The sequence below is a fragment of the Henckelia pumila genome, chromosome 4 (assembly GCF_033568475.1).
Source record: "Henckelia pumila isolate YLH828 chromosome 4, ASM3356847v2, whole genome shotgun sequence".
Taxonomy (NCBI): domain Eukaryota; kingdom Viridiplantae; phylum Streptophyta; class Magnoliopsida; order Lamiales; family Gesneriaceae; genus Henckelia; species Henckelia pumila.
The window spans coordinates 142,523,405-142,540,423 of record NC_133123.1 but is presented as its reverse complement, the minus strand read 5'-3'; the positions used below and the strand labels follow the sequence as shown (position 1 = coordinate 142,540,423).

Here is a 17,019-nt window from a genome sequence, read left to right as displayed (position 1 = left end):
TTGAACACTATACGTATATATAATTTGTGTGTCTTATATTCCAGATTATAATTTTATTTTTTCCTCCATAATAATGATAATAATAATAATATAAACCTACTTTACAGAAGGCAGTTTCCACGAACTAACCTCCCGTATTCTACCCTTGGGCCTAAAATGCATGCATCCTCTTAATAAAATACTCGTAGATTGCCATCTATATAAACTCTTCCACACACTCTGTATTCTCCCACTTGTTCTACTCTCTGCTAGCTCAAGCATTCATTCATTCATTCAATCAACCAACAAAATAATCTCGAACATGGAGAGATTCAACAGGTGTTCGTCGACGAGTTCTTCTTCATCGGACTCGTCATCGGACTCATACGGGACCAAGAGTACTACTACTCTTCCAGACGGAGACAAGTCTGAGAGAATCAAAGGTCCATGGAGTGCGGAGGAAGACAAGATTTTGACCAGATTGGTGGAGCGCTACGGAGCCCGGAACTGGTCTTTGATCAGCAAATACATAAAGGGCCGGTCCGGAAAATCTTGCCGCCTGAGGTGGTGCAACCAGCTCAGCCCAGATGTGGAACACCGACCCTTTTCGCCGGTGGAGGATGAGACCATCTTGGCGGCGCACGACAAGTACGGGAACCGCTGGGCTACCATCGCGCGGCTGCTCCCTGGCCGGACCGACAATGCTGTTAAGAACCACTGGAACTCTACTTTGAAGAGGAGATATCTGCAGAAGCAGAAACAGAGCATGGATGAGGCCAAGGAAATCGACAACGCCGCCGGTTCTGCGAGCTACGATTTCGACGAGTATGATCCCATGACGGCGTTGTCGCTAGCGCCGCCCGGTATGGGCGCCGCCGCCGCCGGGATGGCGGAGAACAGGGCGGGGATGGAGGGTGTGCCGGTGGGGTTTTGGGATGTGATGAGGAATGTGATTGCTAGGGAGGTGAGGGAGTATGTTTCATCGTCTTTTCCTGACCATAATTCCTCAAGATTTCACCAATAATTAATATTCAACGTGTTGATTTAATTATGATCATAAATTGGAATTCCCGTTTTTATTCCCTTTTATTGGTTGATTATTTGTTAATTTTCTGTTAACATAATGTTTTGAATCGATAGTATTCATAAGTAATTTATCAGCTTATGAACGTTCTCTAGCTTGAAAACTTACAACTCCTTTTTAACTATCCACGTGCAAATCACAACGTGCGAGAATGTTCACACTAATATCTACCTGGGAACATTTATCTCGTACACATGCATACATCTTTTTAGTGGAACATATCAGTATTGAAGGCATGTATGTACCTTCACTTAATGAGTGATGGATTGTATATTGATAAACAAAATTGATTTCGTGTCAGGTTTGGGTTGATGGATTAATAGATTTAGAAGAAAAAAGAACTTTGATTTGAGTTAATGATTCGACGTACGAGTATTTGAAATCCATCATAATTACACTTTCAATAGTATATGTCGAGTGAATTTGAGATTTTTAGTTTAATTTTATTCATCCTAGAAAAAAAAAAATCAAAGTCCATTAAATCAAACTCCACCTCAAGTATATTTGAGATAAGGTTCCTAACTCATTCAAATTATTGATGAGATATTCGGAAAATAATTAAAAATTAATGGGGTCAATGTCTTTATAAAATGTTGATTATAATTTTTTTAAAAATGTAGCGATTAGCACACATATCCGTTTTATATATGATGTTATGCACACAAGAGTTAATTAAGGCTCTTAATATTTTTAAAACAACAAATCACAAATTATATAAAAAAATATCTAATTTCAAACGGGGACTTATAGCTTAAGTTTAATGTGAGGCGATTATTGGTGGTAGATGGGAGTGGGGCACCCGACACAATGTCGTTTCTAGGTAGAAAAAGGGCACGTTTAATTTCAAGGGGAATTTACGTACTTTATTCTTTATTATTATTAATATTATTAGTATCATGTCGGCATATGAAATCAAAGTATTCATAGATTCGGACATTAAACAAAGCCTACACCACATTCTAAACGTGTATGAGAAAACATGGACGGTGTTTTTCTTTTTCCGTGACCCTTCTGTACCTGATTTCAGTTTGTAATAGTATTTCCAAACAATGGAAAATTTTGTCTTTATAATTGAATTTAACCTAGAGTAGGTGTGTATAAGTTTGAGTCTGACTTTGAGATACATAGCTAAAAAAAATGAGCTTGGATGATCGATAAATAGAGAGTTCAATTCAAGTTTCAATCGAACTATTCAAATAGCGATTCGGGAGATGTTAAATTATATTTTTCGTACGTTTAAGATTTTTTTTTTGGTTGGTACTTTATTTGCAAATAAGATAACCTATATGTCTTGGATTTATAAATGTATTCAATCATTTTTACGCCAAGAGTACTATGTGGAATTTAAGTATAATTTTCTTTGTTTCAATTGAAACCAATCATCATGATGTAAAAAAAAGAGAATGTTATCGAGTGAATGAACCGAGATTGGGCCTGATAGTAGGCAATCGCTAGAGAAAAATGGCCCAATTTGTATTATTGGGCTCTGTTGGATACAAGACGCGCAACTTGGCCCAATGTAGATTTGATCAAATGACATAAGAACGAGCCCCACGAATCATATTATATGTATTCGAAGATTCTGAAAGAGATCGAAAACTCAGATGAAATCTGTTCCAAAGAACCCATTTTTCTGCTTAAAATGGCCGTGGGACAATCGTCAGCAAGAAAACAACACCCAAATTTCCAATAAAAGCAGCTGCTCTGCAGAACCCCCTTGGCTCTTCAATTCACTCAAAAATCTTGGCACCTTTGCCTTCAATTTAATCGATTCTGCCAACAATAAACCTTTTCGTTTGAGCACTGACATCAGCCAGAACAGAAAGGTTTTGAGCCCCGAGGAGCAAGGTGAGGCGGAACAGAGAGCGTTTGCCGCTGCTTTAGCAAGTGGAAAAAAGGCCACAGTTCTTGAGTTTTATTCACCGAAGTGTAGCCTTTGCAATTCCTTGCTCAATTTTGTGATTGAAGTTGAGAACAGGAATACTGATTGGCTTAATATTGTCATGGCTGATGCTGAAAATGATAAGTGGTTGCCCGAGGTAATAATCTTTGAAGTGTCAATGTCATGCCTTCAGATTCTTTACCGCTATTAGATATTAGGTGCAACTAAGGAACATGTCCTAGTGCGAATTAGCTTATACGGGGCAAATAGTTACGTTTTTAGGCACGGCCATCTCCCGCAGCATCTTGTTTTGCACCTCTAGAATGGGGCAACTGTTGCTTAGCCAAATATTGGGTGTTAGAGTTCAGTTCAACAGAAATGGAAATTCAGCTGCTTTTCTGATTACTTTGTAGCAAAAGGGATGCTTGTGTTAATGTATGCTAGAGTCCAAAACCAAGGAATCAAAGTGCTGATCACCAGAGGTGGAGCTGATTTAGGCACTATCTCCTCTAACTTTGATCCAGTATATACATTTGCAGTTTTTTATTAGTAGTTGCGTATTTGCATCTGAAATCTGTGGAATTGTTTTCTTTACTGTCTTGGTTTGAGAAGGTGAAGGTGATGCTGCCAACGAGATTGGCTGTTAACTTTTAAGTTGGTTAACCACATAAAACAGGGTGTTTCCTCTTCTACACCTAATTGGTTATACCTTGTGAAATCCTTCCAAAACGATGACAGCACTATCTTGAACAACCTTTTATGTCTCTCATAATGTTTGCCTATTCTATGGTGCACAAGGGAGTGCTGTGTCCTCGGCTAATTGTTTCTAAGATATGAAAAACAGATGTCCCTTTGCTTGAACATCCAGAACATGCAAAAGTAACTAAAGAAAGTTTTTTCAGTAGCCAAAATGAGGGTGCCAGGGTTATTTACCATCTGACTACTTATCATCAAGGGGTAACACATGATAATTAAAATTCTATGTCTCTTCTGGCCAAAACTTTTTATTTTCCGAGTGACTTGTTTAGGCTTGAGTTTTTAACTTCCTTTTTTTTTAAAATCAGGAACTATTGATTTATTAGTTGGTAAATAAAATCTCCGAGGTTCATTACCTGTGAATTTTTCTCGGTGCTGAGGACTTTTGGATGAATTTTGCTTAAATATACTCTCTTCTTAATTGAATTAAAATTTTGTCTTTTATTTTTTGAATCAACCTTTGCTCATCAAGAAATTTCTTCACTCTTGGTATTATGTAGTCTGTTTTTTTATTTTCTCGGTTGCTTAAATACTCTTTTGTGTTCTCTTCTTGCAGCTGCTCCACTATGACATCAAGTACGTTCCATGCTTTGTCTTACTAGATGAACATGGGAATGCACTTGCAAAAACTGGTGTCCCCAACAATAGATACCATGTGATTGCAGGTGTTTCCCATCTTCTCAAAATGAAACGCCCTCATCACAATCATTAGAAAGGAAGCCTTTTTATATCAGATTGGCATTGAACTGAAAGTTGAACTCAGGAAATACAAGAATTTGCTCTTGATGTCAGAAGATGGATGCTTCCTACATTCAGCTGCTGAATGAGTGTGAATCATCTCTATGTTCGTCCTCTACATTTGTTTCGTCTCTGAAAATTCTCAGCTATCGCTGCGTTCTCAACTTTCACCAACCTTCTGTTAAACTAGTATGGGAGTGAGAGAAGAATTGTTTTGTGTCACAGGACTCGTAGTTGCAGTTTATGTTGTTAGGCAGGGGCCAGGAGTTATATCAAATGTTCTCTTTACTGTTATTGAATGTGTTTATGCAGATATCACAGAATTTATATTGTTAGGCAGGGACCAGGGATATATCGAATGTTCTCTTTACTGTTGTTGAATGTGTTTATGCAGATATCACAGAATTCTGATACGGCTGCTAGACAATGAGGTGATAACTATAAAATTCTAATGATCAAATTTACAAACAATGTTCTCTGTTTGAGCAAATCAACTCATATATTACAATACATACTTGATTCAGTGTTTTATTGGCGTTGAGAAATTTTAACAAAGTTACGTCAGAAAGAATACATGCTGCTGCCTTCAATATCAGGGCAGCAACATTGTGAAAGCCTAAAATTTTTCACATCCAATGGAATTTCTATCAAATTTACAAGGGGGAACCTGAATATGATGATCAGGAAAACGGACTAATACTGAAAACGGCTGTTGATTGCAGCACTTATTGTTTTTTTCTTTCTGCCATTTTTGGTATTAGATGACTGAGGTTTCTCTTCCATGCACTGTTGATCCCAGCTTTAAAAACTGAATTATTTTGAATGCTTGAAGGGCTTGTAATATTTGAACCACGATTTAGGTCCGGTGAAGGTATACCAGAAAGGAGTTCAAGTGTTGAACGAGGAGACTGATGAGGTGTCACTCCAGTTTCTGAGGATTCGGTGACAGATTGTCGCTTTTTGTCACCTGAACTGTAATCAGATTTTAGTTAAAAAAAACCACGTTATTCAACTGTCTGTAAAACAAAAAGGACAGGATTAAATATACCAGTTAAGTGGCAGTTTCCCTTGCTGGATCATTGGAGTCGATGATGGCTGCACCACATCCTTGTTCCGTCTAGTCCAGCCACTTGGACTCTGTATTTCCTGGATGATACTATTTACTGTAAGATTTTGAATTTCAGACAAAATAGAGAAGTGGCAAAGGGAAATGTCAACAAGAAATTGCAATTTATTCAGGTTTTAAATGTACGATTTAGCTTGTGTGTGTGAATCTTACAGGGACTCTCATCCGTGATAATTCTTGAGGAAACCCTCCAGCATGATTCTGATCCTGGGAGCTTCTTAAGAAAGGATGCTCGAGCAGCTTAACAGCCGATGGTCGATCTTCAGGTTTTCTCTGAAAACACCATTGCAGGAAATCCTTCCCTTCTGCAGACAATGTTTCAGGTATGGGTGGTGCTCTGTTCAATACATTGAACATTGCTTGTACCTACCATCAAAACGAATGTCACAACTCAACACTCGAATATACAAAACCTTAGCTTCAACAGCATATTTAAAGGATCACAATTAGTGATCCACAACATGAAGCATTGTTTTTGGCTCAAGATCGCATTCACGGCATTGAATATCAAAACTTGTTTGATATCGCTTGTCATGATTCCGCGTTGACTCCACAGAAAATCGTGGAGTAAAAAATAATTATGGGAAAATTTCCAGTTTAATAAACTAGTACTCTGGGTTACCGGGTCAGCATCGATAGTGCCATATATATCTTCAGATAATGGATGGAATTAAGATGCATTTGTGGATTGTCGACAGATAAGTAAAACCATCCAGTTTAGGCTAGGTGACATACGCTTAGCAGTATTTGTATGATTCCACATTTGTTTTATAAGAAATTGTGCAGTGACCTATAATTTGGGAGGCTTTTCGCACCTAGGCAAAAATGTGGATTTGAGTTCTACTCTTGGGTTTATGGCCTATTAGTTTCTTACGTGCAGATCTGGGTGATTCAACTACTTACACCATTATGTTCACTCCAAGGAGGTTTTCCTGTCAGCATCTCAATGACTGTACAACCAATGCTCCATATGTCGACTCCATAGGCCAGTTCCGGATGAGCATCCTTTCGCATGACAGCCTGTAGTACCTGTGAGACACAGTTCGTCAAGTGTTTGGAAATTTAGGTCAGCAAAAAGGCAGTGAGCGTATCCGAATGGGAAATGAGATACCTCTGGAGCCATCCAATGTGGGGTACCCTTCAATGAAAGTTCTATATGATGCCCTGTAAGCTAGAAGAACAAACAAGAGCGAAAACATGTCAGTAAATTCATTTAGAAGCTTGAAAACAACATGAGTTATAAGTTACGAAAGCTCACATGTTTTGCTAATCCAAAATCAGCAAGCTTGACGACACCAGATGCATCCACAAGTAAGTTTGCCCCCTTAATGTCCCTGTTTTAGTCATATAGAAACTTCAAGATTATTCTAAAGACATTATGTCAATAATCAGAACCATTTTTGCTCAAGTCCTAAACTGACTGTCACCTGTGTATCGTCTTTGTGCCATGCAAGTAAGCCAACCCTGAAAGAATGTGACGGGTGAAATTGCGAACAATACATTCAGTCATAGCCCCACAATGTTCACGAACATATTTGTTAATTGATCCAGGGTGAACGTACTCCAAATATATGCACAATCGATCATCAATCTACAGAAATTACATCTTCTGGGTCAATTTGTTTGTTATCAGTAACTATAGTCTATAGACATCAAGGAACCGATATTTGCTTACAGTCTCGGATCCAAAGTATTGGACTATGTTCGGATGCTTCAACTCCTTTAGAAATTTGATCTCCTGATTCCGAGAAACAGATTAGATAATATATAAAATATGTCCTATAATATGTATAATAGTAAGAGGATGATCTCAAGAACCTGCTCCAACTGCTTCACACATTCTGCACATTTAGGGTCATCTGGAACAATCTCAACTTCTTTCACTGCACATGTCGCGCCAGTTTCACTATGGAAACAAAGCCAAACAAACTTAAATCAACTGAAACAAAATACCACAGTTAGACAAACCCATTTATATTTTTTACTCGTACCAGTGAGTTGCAACATAAACACTCCCATATGTCCCCCGTCCTATTAGTCGTCCCCTCTGCCATGGCCCTTTACCTGACAAGCTATCTGATTTGTTCATGCTATGTCGAGTAGAAGGTGATGGCCTTGATATTGCTGGTGGACGAGGCAAAGGATGAACATTGGCATTATTATGTGAATGAATTAGAATACTCTCACGACTTCTCAAGTTCTCAGCTTCAGACGAGCTTCGGAATGGAGAGTGGTCGGGGGTTGCAGATATTCTGTCGGAAGTGGAAGCCTCTAATTCTAAAGCTGATGTGACATGAAACGAGGGGTTGAAAAGATCCACTGTTTTATATCTTTGTGGGCTCAATATGGGACTAGAGTAACCGCTGCTCGGAGCACTTCTTGCAGGGAAATGTATTTGGACGTCTTTTTGTGCTGTATCGACATTTAGGTGTTGAGGCAACCCTCTTCGGCTTCGACGGTAAGTTGGATAAACGTATGATCTTACGGCAATATCATCTGTGGTTTTTCCCAGATTTCGATGCAAATTATTTCTGCATGATGAACACTGAATAATTTATGTTTCTTTCTAATTTTTGAAATTTTAAGGCTTAACAGCTGCTTGAGAACTCGAAATTATGAAAATTCACTCTTCATTTTCTCCCCTATGCATGTACCAATTATACCTTCAAGCTTTATTCTTTCTTACAGGCATGGGATCTACTACAGTCCCCTCTCAAAGTACCTTGCTTCCTTGGCCTTTGATTGGGAACAAATGGTATGATAATTGATATTCTCACCAAACTCAAATCAAGATTTAATTCCTTGTTTGTAGTGTTTCTTTTAGTAAAATTGATATTTATCTGAAGCTCTAAATAGCTAAAAATCATGATAGTTTTCACCATTCTCTCAAGCTCCAAATCAAGACTCAAATTTAAATAATAACAACAGCAATGTTTGTGCTAGTAAAATCAGCATCTAAATATCTGTTAACGAGACTCTATCCAAATCATTCATCCAAGGGTGTTTACATCTCAATATATATATATAATTAATATTACAGTGGTCATGCAATCCAATCAAATATTAATCAAAATCATTAACACAAAAAGTCAAACCTGGCAGCTGAAGAGCCATGCAAACTGTCATTCTGCTTAGACGGAAAAGTCACTCCAGGAAGGGGAAGGGGAAGCGGTTGCGGGACAGCGGAGTTGGACCAGTGACCGCCGCACGTCTGTGGCACGGACACTGAATCAGGAGAAACAGGCCACGACCGAGAGCCATCAAGACTGCTCCTCCCCAGACGAACTTCGTCATCCGTCAAATATCTCAATTTGCTTTGCCGGCTCAGCTTCTTCTTACTCTGATCACAACTCCTCGAGTTCATGAAGATATCATTTGAGCTTTTGCTCTTGCTCTTCAATGACGGATTTGAGGGAGAAGAAGATGATGATGATGAAGTAGAGGATGAAAATGCACTCCAAAGAGAAGGCATGGTTACACAGGATTTGAATCTTTAATTTCTTGAATTTTTATACAAAGTCTAAAAGAGCCACGTCCCATAGGATAGATGGGGAAGGGAGAAAAACATGGTCAAACTCTATATCCTTCATTCTTCATATGAATAGTGCCTCTGCTTCACATTAAGTAAACATTTGGAGTCAAAAACACGCACAGAGTTTTGTAAATTCTTTCTTAAGCCCAAATAAATAAATATTTGGGGCAAATGAGAGTCAATGGTGACGATTATGAAAAAATGGTGTGTTCTTTTAATGAAATTTCGTTGGAGAGGCTGAGGTTGACAAAACATTGCCGTGTGGGACTTGCCAGTTGTACGCAAAACGTACTATAAAAAAAAATCATATAATCCAATATAAATTATGAAAGAGGATAAAATTCAATAAACTTATTAATATTTATTTATTGAATACTACAATTACTTATTCTCCAAGGCAGTAATTATTTTGGCGAATTAATGTGATATAATAATATCTGTTTAAGAAAATCTTACATAACTCTATGGTACTGTCTATGAGTGCAAAAATATATCATTTGTCAATTTATAAATAAATACGCGCGCTCGCACACGCATATATATCATATTTTCTTAAAATATGATTTTCACTTAATTATTTTTTTAAATTATCAAATTTAATTAGATTTCGTCTCCAGTTGTTCTTATAATAATATCTAAAAGTCGTGAAATTGATTTCTCAAATTTTAAGACGAAACTACGAAATATGTATTGTTGTCGTCTTGTTTTTGTGTTTAATTCTAATTATATGTCACACTCCAAAGCAACTTGAATTGATTAATGAACTGTCTTTAGTTATTTCATTTGTATGTATCTAGTTATTTTACGTACAAATAAAATTAGATAGTAGTACATTTTACTCTCCCTTTTTTTTAAAAAAAAATGTTTTGGTTGGTTCATAATTATACCCGATGTTTCATAATTTTAATTTTATTAATTAGTCAAAATAAAACATAAATATGAATTTTAAGTTGATTAAAATTATATTATTTCATTCATAAATTTACTCTATTATAATAATTTATATGGTATATGATTAAAAATATTTGAGATTATTAATTTCTAAATCTAAAAGGTATATTTTGTCCTATACACAATCCAAATTTCATCCATCGGCTAAAAGAGGGGAAAAAAAGAAGAAGAAATTTAGAGAAGCTTCTTCTTGATGATGGTGATTATTTATTATTATTTCAAAATAAAAATTGGATTGCACCGGTCATCAAACGTAATGTCTGACTTGTTAAACTAAACTATACACGTTGATATATAAAATATATTTTATATACACAGCGGTCTTATATATCTAAATTATTATTTAAAAATTGCCCATCTTTCAAAATCTACATTAAGTAATTAATTTGCAACTCAGTCTAAATCGTGTGGTCTACGTACAGACTTTAAGCCAATTCAAAGTGCGTGTAAGCTGGAAAACAAACGAGTTTATTTAGGTTTTGGATTTGATTTTTGTGCTGAATCAAGTGAACTTCATGTGACATTAACATGATCAATGGTTCTGCAATACATAACACCAGAGTGGTATGAGTATCTTTCCACGTTTAATTGGTTACTTTGTCAACAATACACACATATGGCCAATCATACATCTTTTTGTTATTTTTTAACATATAAAACGCGATTCAGTGGTATGGAATATTCACATGTTTTTTCTTAAAAAAAATAAAAAAATAAAAAAATATTAACATGTTTTAGAGTTTTATTTGTACAAGTATTCTCGTGCACGCACGCACGTGTGTTTATTTTAAGAAAAAAAAAATGCATTTAATTTTACAAATAAATGATATTTTCATAAATATAAAGACATTAAAGTCACAAAGTTGATTTCATTTTAGCAAATAAAAAAAACATCTAATTACTAAGAAAATATAAGGTCATATAAAACAACTAATTCCTATTAATTTTAATTTTTTTTGAATTAAATTGTGATATAATCGTAATTTTATCTCAAATTTCATCGATTAATTAAAAATTAATTAATTAAAAGATAGTTATTATAATATCTATCTATACTATTTATTATGGAAGAAGACCATATCATGGTCTCTTGGTATAGTCAATAATAAAAAAAATAATTAAAAAACTCAAACTTAAAACATGGAAAAAAGCACTAATATTAAAACTACCCACTCACATTAGCATAACAACCACATAATACTCTCCTACATAAAACTACTTTCTTTCACATTTTAGTTGACAATTTACATCAATATCCAATTTACATCAATATCGAAAATAACTGGTTTATTTTTCAGTTTGCTTATTCATTATGTTTTTTATATGACGATCACACATTACGAGATAATACATTTAATTTATGTTTTTCACACGCATCGCGTGTGCTTTGACGCTAGTAATATAATAAGTATGATAGTTACTTGTTTGACGAAAATCTTATGGTGTTACCGCGGTAGATAATAATAATAGTAATGATGTCCTAAGGGGATGTTTAAGTTGGGCAGAGTCAGCCCTGGGGTAGGCTATCAGGGCTTCTGCCCAGGGCTAAAAAATTTTGAAAAAAAATTAAGGTCCAAAATTCTAAGAATATATATATAACAAATAAAATAATTCTAAAAAAGTCCATTACTCTTAAAATGTATATCTTCAAAATCTTTTTTGTCGATCAAAATCTCACTCTATACCTATCAAAAAAAAAAATAACTCCGTGGTGAGGAGAAAAACTCTTGCGACACTTAAGTTTATATATTTACAATCTCACGAGAAACCCTTTCTTCTTATTAGTTCAGGTTTGTTAATTTTTTATTATTTTTATTTAGTGCTTTGTGGAGTAATCATTTTTTCAAATCTATTTTGTACTTTAATTAATTTCTTAGATATAAATTTGAGTGATTCTTTTTTATGGTTTGATTAAATTGTTGTGTATTTTATGAATTTTGAGGAAAAATTTTTGTTCTTTAATTAACAAAATCTTATTTACAGATCACAATAACTCAAGATAAAGTAAATGGATTAGCAATTTTATGCATTACAAAGAATATTTTGGAAAACATAATAGTAACGATGATGATGATGGAAAGGCGTGTTGAGGAATTGTGGGGGAAAATAAAGCACGAGCTGTGTACATTGTTTGTTACTAATGTTCTCATGTTAATGATTTAAATTAATATTTCAACAAACGTGGCAGTAGGATTGAGTCATGGGAACAGAAGTTGGTGAAGACATTGACGAAGCTGGGGAATGCATGCATTTAGGCATAATAATTGATTTGAAAATTATTTCTTCCCTTTATATTCTAAAATCTTATTTGTATATTTAATTACTCCCCAAATCACATGACGAAAATAATTAATCAAACATTGATTTCTTTTAAACATCAAGATGGTAAGACGAGCTAGCTAGCTAGGTGTATTTGTACTCCCGTTTGTTGTTTTCCAGAATAAGCTCGATAAGTTCGATAACCATGACAAAAGTTTAATGAAAATCGATCATCGAACTACAAAATAACATTCATCCTTTTTACGTATCTTCCCTAAGAGGAAGCCGAGAGTATTTGCAAGGACAACCATTCGACTAAATGAGATGGAAGAACTTATTTAATTTTCAACTACAAAAAGTGCATGTTACCTTTGTTTTTTTAACAATGAAATATATCTATGATATAATTTAATTCGTAAAAATGATATAATTTTTTATATATATATTTTTTAATTTCAATTACCAAAAGACTTATTTGTCTTTCTGTGAAAAGAAGATGATCACATCTGTGTTTTATGTTGAGAACAATTGGAAAATGCGTACCAAGTCAAGTTCATTACATTTTTTTATTATTATTTTTTCTGAAATGACCGTGCTATGCTTTGGCCACATTCTTAATGACAATGGATCCCATTTGCATTGCATAACAATTTTGGCTTTCCTGAAGAATCTCTTTGACAAAATAACTCACCAAAAGGAAATACAAGTTCAACACATCACTAGGCATTACAACTTTATCATATGCAAATCAGAAGAGCACAGAAACGTGATATCAAGCATAAAAACAACTGGCACAACATATATGCGTTACTCTTGCAAATGCAACGGATCAAGCTCCTAGTAAAAGTTAGGAAGAAATCATTGTGCATGCTCATCAGCAAACTCGTAACCAAAAGAAAGTTCGACAGAACATATATAGCTTTGTGTGTACCCTCTTCCATGTTTTTATTAACCAGCTAAAGGATTCGCAACTTGCCCGGTGAACAACACCACTCCCGTCATATCTTCGCGTATGACAAACAAGAACGGATGGTCTGCCACAAAGTCCAACTTCTCGTTAATCATCGCCGCCCGTAGTGTAACAACAGCAGCAGTAGCGGCTGCAGCTTCTGTACCTTCCTCATTTACCTCGATAAATGACTTGTGGAAAATGTTTGAAACATAAAGATTTTGGCTAACGGTGGAATCCACCATCTCGGTGAGACCACCACCGGTGAAGGGCAAAACGAGCCCTTGTCCTTTGAAAACTTCAGATGCCTCGAAACCAAAATCTATTTTGAATTTAGGAATGCGGAAATCACCAACTTCTACTCGTTGATATGGGAGGTGACGCTCTAAGAATCCAGATGTGGAGCCAAATTTCTCTAACAAAGTGGGAAGCCCATCTTTGGCATCCGGAAGAAAGAAGTACATCGTGAATTTACGTTTATCTTCACCTTGTTTATATGATAGCGCCAAAACTTTAAAACCATCAAACTCGCGTACATATTGCTTCTTCTTGCTGGTCATGAATGGAACCTGAACTGAGCTGCCATTTAAGAGGAAAAACTCGTCCTCTTTTGTGCTTGATGCATCAAATTTTTCATTCCAGGCTCCTTTAAAGTACACTGCATTTGTGAAAATGAGTCTTGTAGAGGCATCAACTGAACCGGGTGGAAGAATTTCCTTAATCAGCCCGTTTGTTTCCTTACCAGCCCATGTATTCACCTCGTTTGTTACCTCGACAGCCTTCAGAAATTTCAAGGACCAACAAAAGTGACGATTAGCAAATACCGAAAATCAATTTCTTCAAACTATAAACAACAAAACTATCTTCAAACTATAAACAACAAAACTATATCATAAAATACTCGAAATTTGATTTCTCTGCGCTGCATCTGGGCCCAACACTGCACATATGCATCACTTTTTAATCTATACATGTCTGGTAGAATTCAACCAGCTAGTGGACAACAAAGATAAACCAAGAAGGCAACGGGCTTGGAATTGCATACTTAATCATGAAACAATTAAATTTTAGTTAGAAAATATATAGCTTAAGATTTAGCTCTATGAACAAGATTCACTAATGGGCAGAAACCTGAATGTTGTGAATGGAAAGCAAAAAAAATAGTAAACACGCTATATAAAAGTGGACCTCCAAAATGTGCTAAGTGAACCCAAAAAATTAAGATTTTGTCATTTAGTTCATATGCATACATTCAACAGAAACTCAAGCAACTTTGATCAGCAAAGTTTGGTGATTATTTGAGACTCTTCATCCAACCCCAAGGAACTGTAACTCTTTGTTCTCAACACTTGTACAACGACACAGCAGAGTCATGAAACAAAAGCCTAAGTAATAATTCTTGTAGCAAAGACAGTTTTCGAACAACCAGCATTGAGTTGTTAGGCTAGGAGTTATCTTGCCCTCTGCCTAGTTATGATCATAGAACTATGAAGTGAGAAAAACAATAAATGTGTTTTCAAATGCCAGTTTCGAACCCTGCTTTGCTTAAAAAGAAAAACTAAGAATCAGGAATCCTTGAGGACATGGAATGTGGCCAGCAAAGCACATAAATGAGTGATCCCTGTCACAGCAGTGTTCTGCATTAAATTACACAGTTATTCTTCAAATCCTACGTCGAAAATTTATACCATGGAATCTTCACTTGTTCATATAAAAATTTTAGTTCAATAACAAAGTCCAAAAGTAGGATATTATTTGATTAGTTAATATCAATTGTATCATACATACTACGGCCTGGATTTATAAATATACCGCAAATTTCATATTTCATTCCTATGTTCAAAAAAATCCACCACCATTTCCAAACAAATTAACCTGAAAATATGTGCATGGTCGAAATCAAATCTAAATATCTAGTGCATCGCAAAGTCAAACAAATGGCTCCTAGAATCTGGATTTCAGCACACAGATTAGGAACATATAAAATGATCATATAAATTCTTGATCGAGCCTTCTCACATTATTTACCTAAAGCTGTCAAAAAATGAAGGCAAAACATCAAATGACAAAGTAAGTGTTCGATTAAAAAAGAGCATTTCAGTTTTCCCGCAATCACTGATACTCAAGAAACCAGGAAAAGGTCTGTCCAATACCAAATTCCTGATTAAAAACTGACAAATAAAAAAAAAATTGTACCTGGATGCACCAACCAAAGATAATAGAGAAACCGCATTGACGAAAATTACAAAAACAATTTCCAACTACTATTATAAACAAAAGAAGTAGCTTGATTTTACAGTTACAGAAATCCAAAGAAACCAACCTTGGTCTGGAAATCAACTTGGCTAGAAGCAGCCTTGTAAACATTATCCACAATTTTCTTGAAATCGGGCTTAAAGTTAAGGCTTTGATCAACCCATACCCCGTTAGCGAAAGACAAGAGGGGCCCACCAAGCGGCCCAGCGTCGGCGAACAGAAGACTCACAAGCTGCGAGGAAAGGGAATTCAGGTCATCCGCTGATTTGGTCTTGAGAAATCCCAGTAACTGATCTCTGGTCTCGCCATTCGACCCGGCGGTAATCAAACCCAGAACCACATGAATCGACAGTGGGGAGAACACAAGATTGGCGTCCTTGGCTTCGGTCTTGATGACGTGCTTCGCCAGGGACAAGGAAACGTCGGTTTGGTTGAGGATTGATTCTCGCAGATCCATTGAAGCAAGAAAATGAAGACACTCGAACTTGGATTTCTTGAATGCTAAGTGGCTGTTGATCAACACAGACAGCGAAATGGAGTTTGGAATCAAGGGAAACTTCCTTCTCATTTCGTATATAAAGAAGAAGAAGCTATTAAACAAATTATTATTATAATATTATTCAGTTCGTGCTAATGTGGAAGTAGATCCAAACCTAAACTAGGGATTGGATTCATCACACGTACTCGTTTTTTTTTTTTTTTTAGAAAAAAGAATTCACACGTACTCTTCTAAATTGATTGATAATAATTAGGGATGATTTTTCAGTATATCATAACAAAAATATCGGTATGAAAAAAATTTATACCGGTATTGATATCGAAATTTCGAAATTTTGGGATAAAAAAAATCATATTGATACCGTACAGATATCGAAAAAAAATCGATATACCGAAAAAATGTCTTTATATCGACAAAATTTTGATATGATAAAAATATAATTTGGTATTTTTGCACATTGTCACCCTAATAATAATAAAATAGTAAATGCAAAAATAATTGACCAAATTTTTTTTTTTTTTGGGAAAATGTTTTTTTTTATGTATATTTGTGTTGGGATAAAATAATTGTTGTAGAGCGGTCAAAGTTCAAACCATGACGCTCGGGCTACTTTACGGTTTAAAAGATTTGAGTTGTACCATTACAACTAGCTATAACTTTTGCTAAAGCAGCAAGCGCTCGGTCCTACAATTAGTATCAGAGTCAAGATCTTGGGTTCGATTCCCATTGATTGCAAAAAGTTCAATTATTGGAAAAGATATTGTTGAGATGCAATAATTGTCTTTGTTGGTAGAGCGATCGAACCATTACGCTTGGGGTGCTGTGCGGTTTAAAATATTTGAGTTTCACGCATAATTACCTGTGCGATTTAAAAGATTTGAGTTGCACGCATCATTACCACCAGCTATAGCTTTTGAAAAATTGGCAAGCGTTCGGTCCTACAATTTGTAATTTAAATACACTTAAATATATTTGAAAAAGTTAATTTAAAGTGGCAAGCGTTCGGTT

The 17,019-nt window shown here is 35.5% G+C and overlaps 4 protein-coding genes across 5 annotated transcripts; 2 read left to right on the top strand and 2 right to left on the bottom strand.

Annotated features, from left to right (window-relative positions):
• The first annotated feature begins 207 nt into the window (after nucleotides 1-207).
• On the top strand, nucleotides 208-1,040 carry LOC140866379 (transcription factor MYB1-like). Its single transcript, XM_073271358.1, has one exon. It carries the CDS (start codon nucleotides 302-304, stop codon nucleotides 1,001-1,003), a length of 702 nt encoding a protein of 233 aa, XP_073127459.1. The 5' UTR covers nucleotides 208-301; the 3' UTR covers nucleotides 1,004-1,040.
• A 1,615-nt stretch (nucleotides 1,041-2,655) lies between these two features.
• On the top strand, nucleotides 2,656-4,820 carry LOC140863654 (uncharacterized). Its single transcript, XM_073267236.1, has 2 exons — nucleotides 2,656-3,102; nucleotides 4,258-4,820. The coding sequence occupies exons 1-2, from the start codon at nucleotides 2,668-2,670 to the stop codon at nucleotides 4,411-4,413; spliced, it is 591 nt and encodes a 196-aa protein (XP_073123337.1). The 5' UTR covers nucleotides 2,656-2,667; the 3' UTR covers nucleotides 4,414-4,820.
• A 36-nt stretch (nucleotides 4,821-4,856) lies between these two features.
• LOC140863652 (mitogen-activated protein kinase kinase kinase 5-like) lies at nucleotides 4,857-9,245 on the bottom strand. 2 transcript variants are annotated; one of them, XM_073267234.1, is made up of 11 exons: nucleotides 8,661-9,241; nucleotides 7,557-8,096; nucleotides 7,384-7,471; nucleotides 7,241-7,303; nucleotides 6,993-7,156; nucleotides 6,824-6,899; nucleotides 6,677-6,736; nucleotides 6,469-6,594; nucleotides 5,719-5,931; nucleotides 5,488-5,585; nucleotides 4,857-5,411 (listed from the first exon to the last, which is right to left on the bottom strand). In XM_073267234.1, exons 1-11 carry the CDS (start codon nucleotides 9,035-9,037, stop codon nucleotides 5,165-5,167), a joined length of 2,052 nt encoding a protein of 683 aa, XP_073123335.1. In that variant the 5' UTR covers nucleotides 9,038-9,241; the 3' UTR covers nucleotides 4,857-5,164. The 2 variants fall into 2 exon arrangements, with proteins under 2 accessions (XP_073123335.1, XP_073123336.1); XM_073267235.1 differs by having other exon boundaries at nucleotides 5,269-5,406; nucleotides 8,661-9,245.
• A 3,795-nt stretch (nucleotides 9,246-13,040) lies between these two features.
• On the bottom strand, nucleotides 13,041-16,103 carry LOC140861688 (serpin-ZX-like). Its single transcript, XM_073264706.1, has 2 exons — nucleotides 15,580-16,103; nucleotides 13,041-14,035 (listed from the first exon to the last, which is right to left on the bottom strand). Exons 1-2 carry the CDS (start codon nucleotides 16,078-16,080, stop codon nucleotides 13,256-13,258), a joined length of 1,281 nt encoding a protein of 426 aa, XP_073120807.1. The 5' UTR covers nucleotides 16,081-16,103; the 3' UTR covers nucleotides 13,041-13,255.
• Nucleotides 16,104-17,019: the final 916 nt, after the last annotated feature.

What these genes read in the sequence shown, in the direction of transcription:
- LOC140866379 (XM_073271358.1), top strand. Translation starts at nt 302, where the DNA reads ATGGAGAGATTCAACAGGTGTTCGTCGACGAGTTCTTCTTCATCGGAC.
- LOC140863654 (XM_073267236.1), top strand. Translation starts at nt 2,668, where the DNA reads ATGAAATCTGTTCCAAAGAACCCATTTTTCTGCTTAAAATGGCCGTGG. An exon ending in ATGATAAGTGGTTGCCCGAG is followed by an intron (nt 3,103 to 4,257) that starts GTAATAATCTTT and finishes CTCTTCTTGCAG; the next exon opens with CTGCTCCACTATGACATCAA.
- LOC140863652 (XM_073267234.1), bottom strand. Translation starts at nt 9,037, where the DNA reads ATGCCTTCTCTTTGGAGTGCATTTTCATCCTCTACTTCATCATCATCA. An exon ending in CACATTGGATGGCTCCAGAG is followed by an intron (nt 6,595 to 6,676) that starts GTATCTCATTTC and finishes TGTGTCTCACAG; the next exon opens with GTACTACAGGCTGTCATGCG. An exon ending in GGGAAACTGCCACTTAACTG is followed by an intron (nt 5,412 to 5,487) that starts GTATATTTAATC and finishes ATCTGATTACAG; the next exon opens with TTCAGGTGACAAAAAGCGAC.
- LOC140861688 (XM_073264706.1), bottom strand. Translation starts at nt 16,080, where the DNA reads ATGAGAAGGAAGTTTCCCTTGATTCCAAACTCCATTTCGCTGTCTGTG. An exon ending in AAGTTGATTTCCAGACCAAG is followed by an intron (nt 14,036 to 15,579) that starts GTTGGTTTCTTT and finishes AAATTTCTGAAG; the next exon opens with GCTGTCGAGGTAACAAACGA.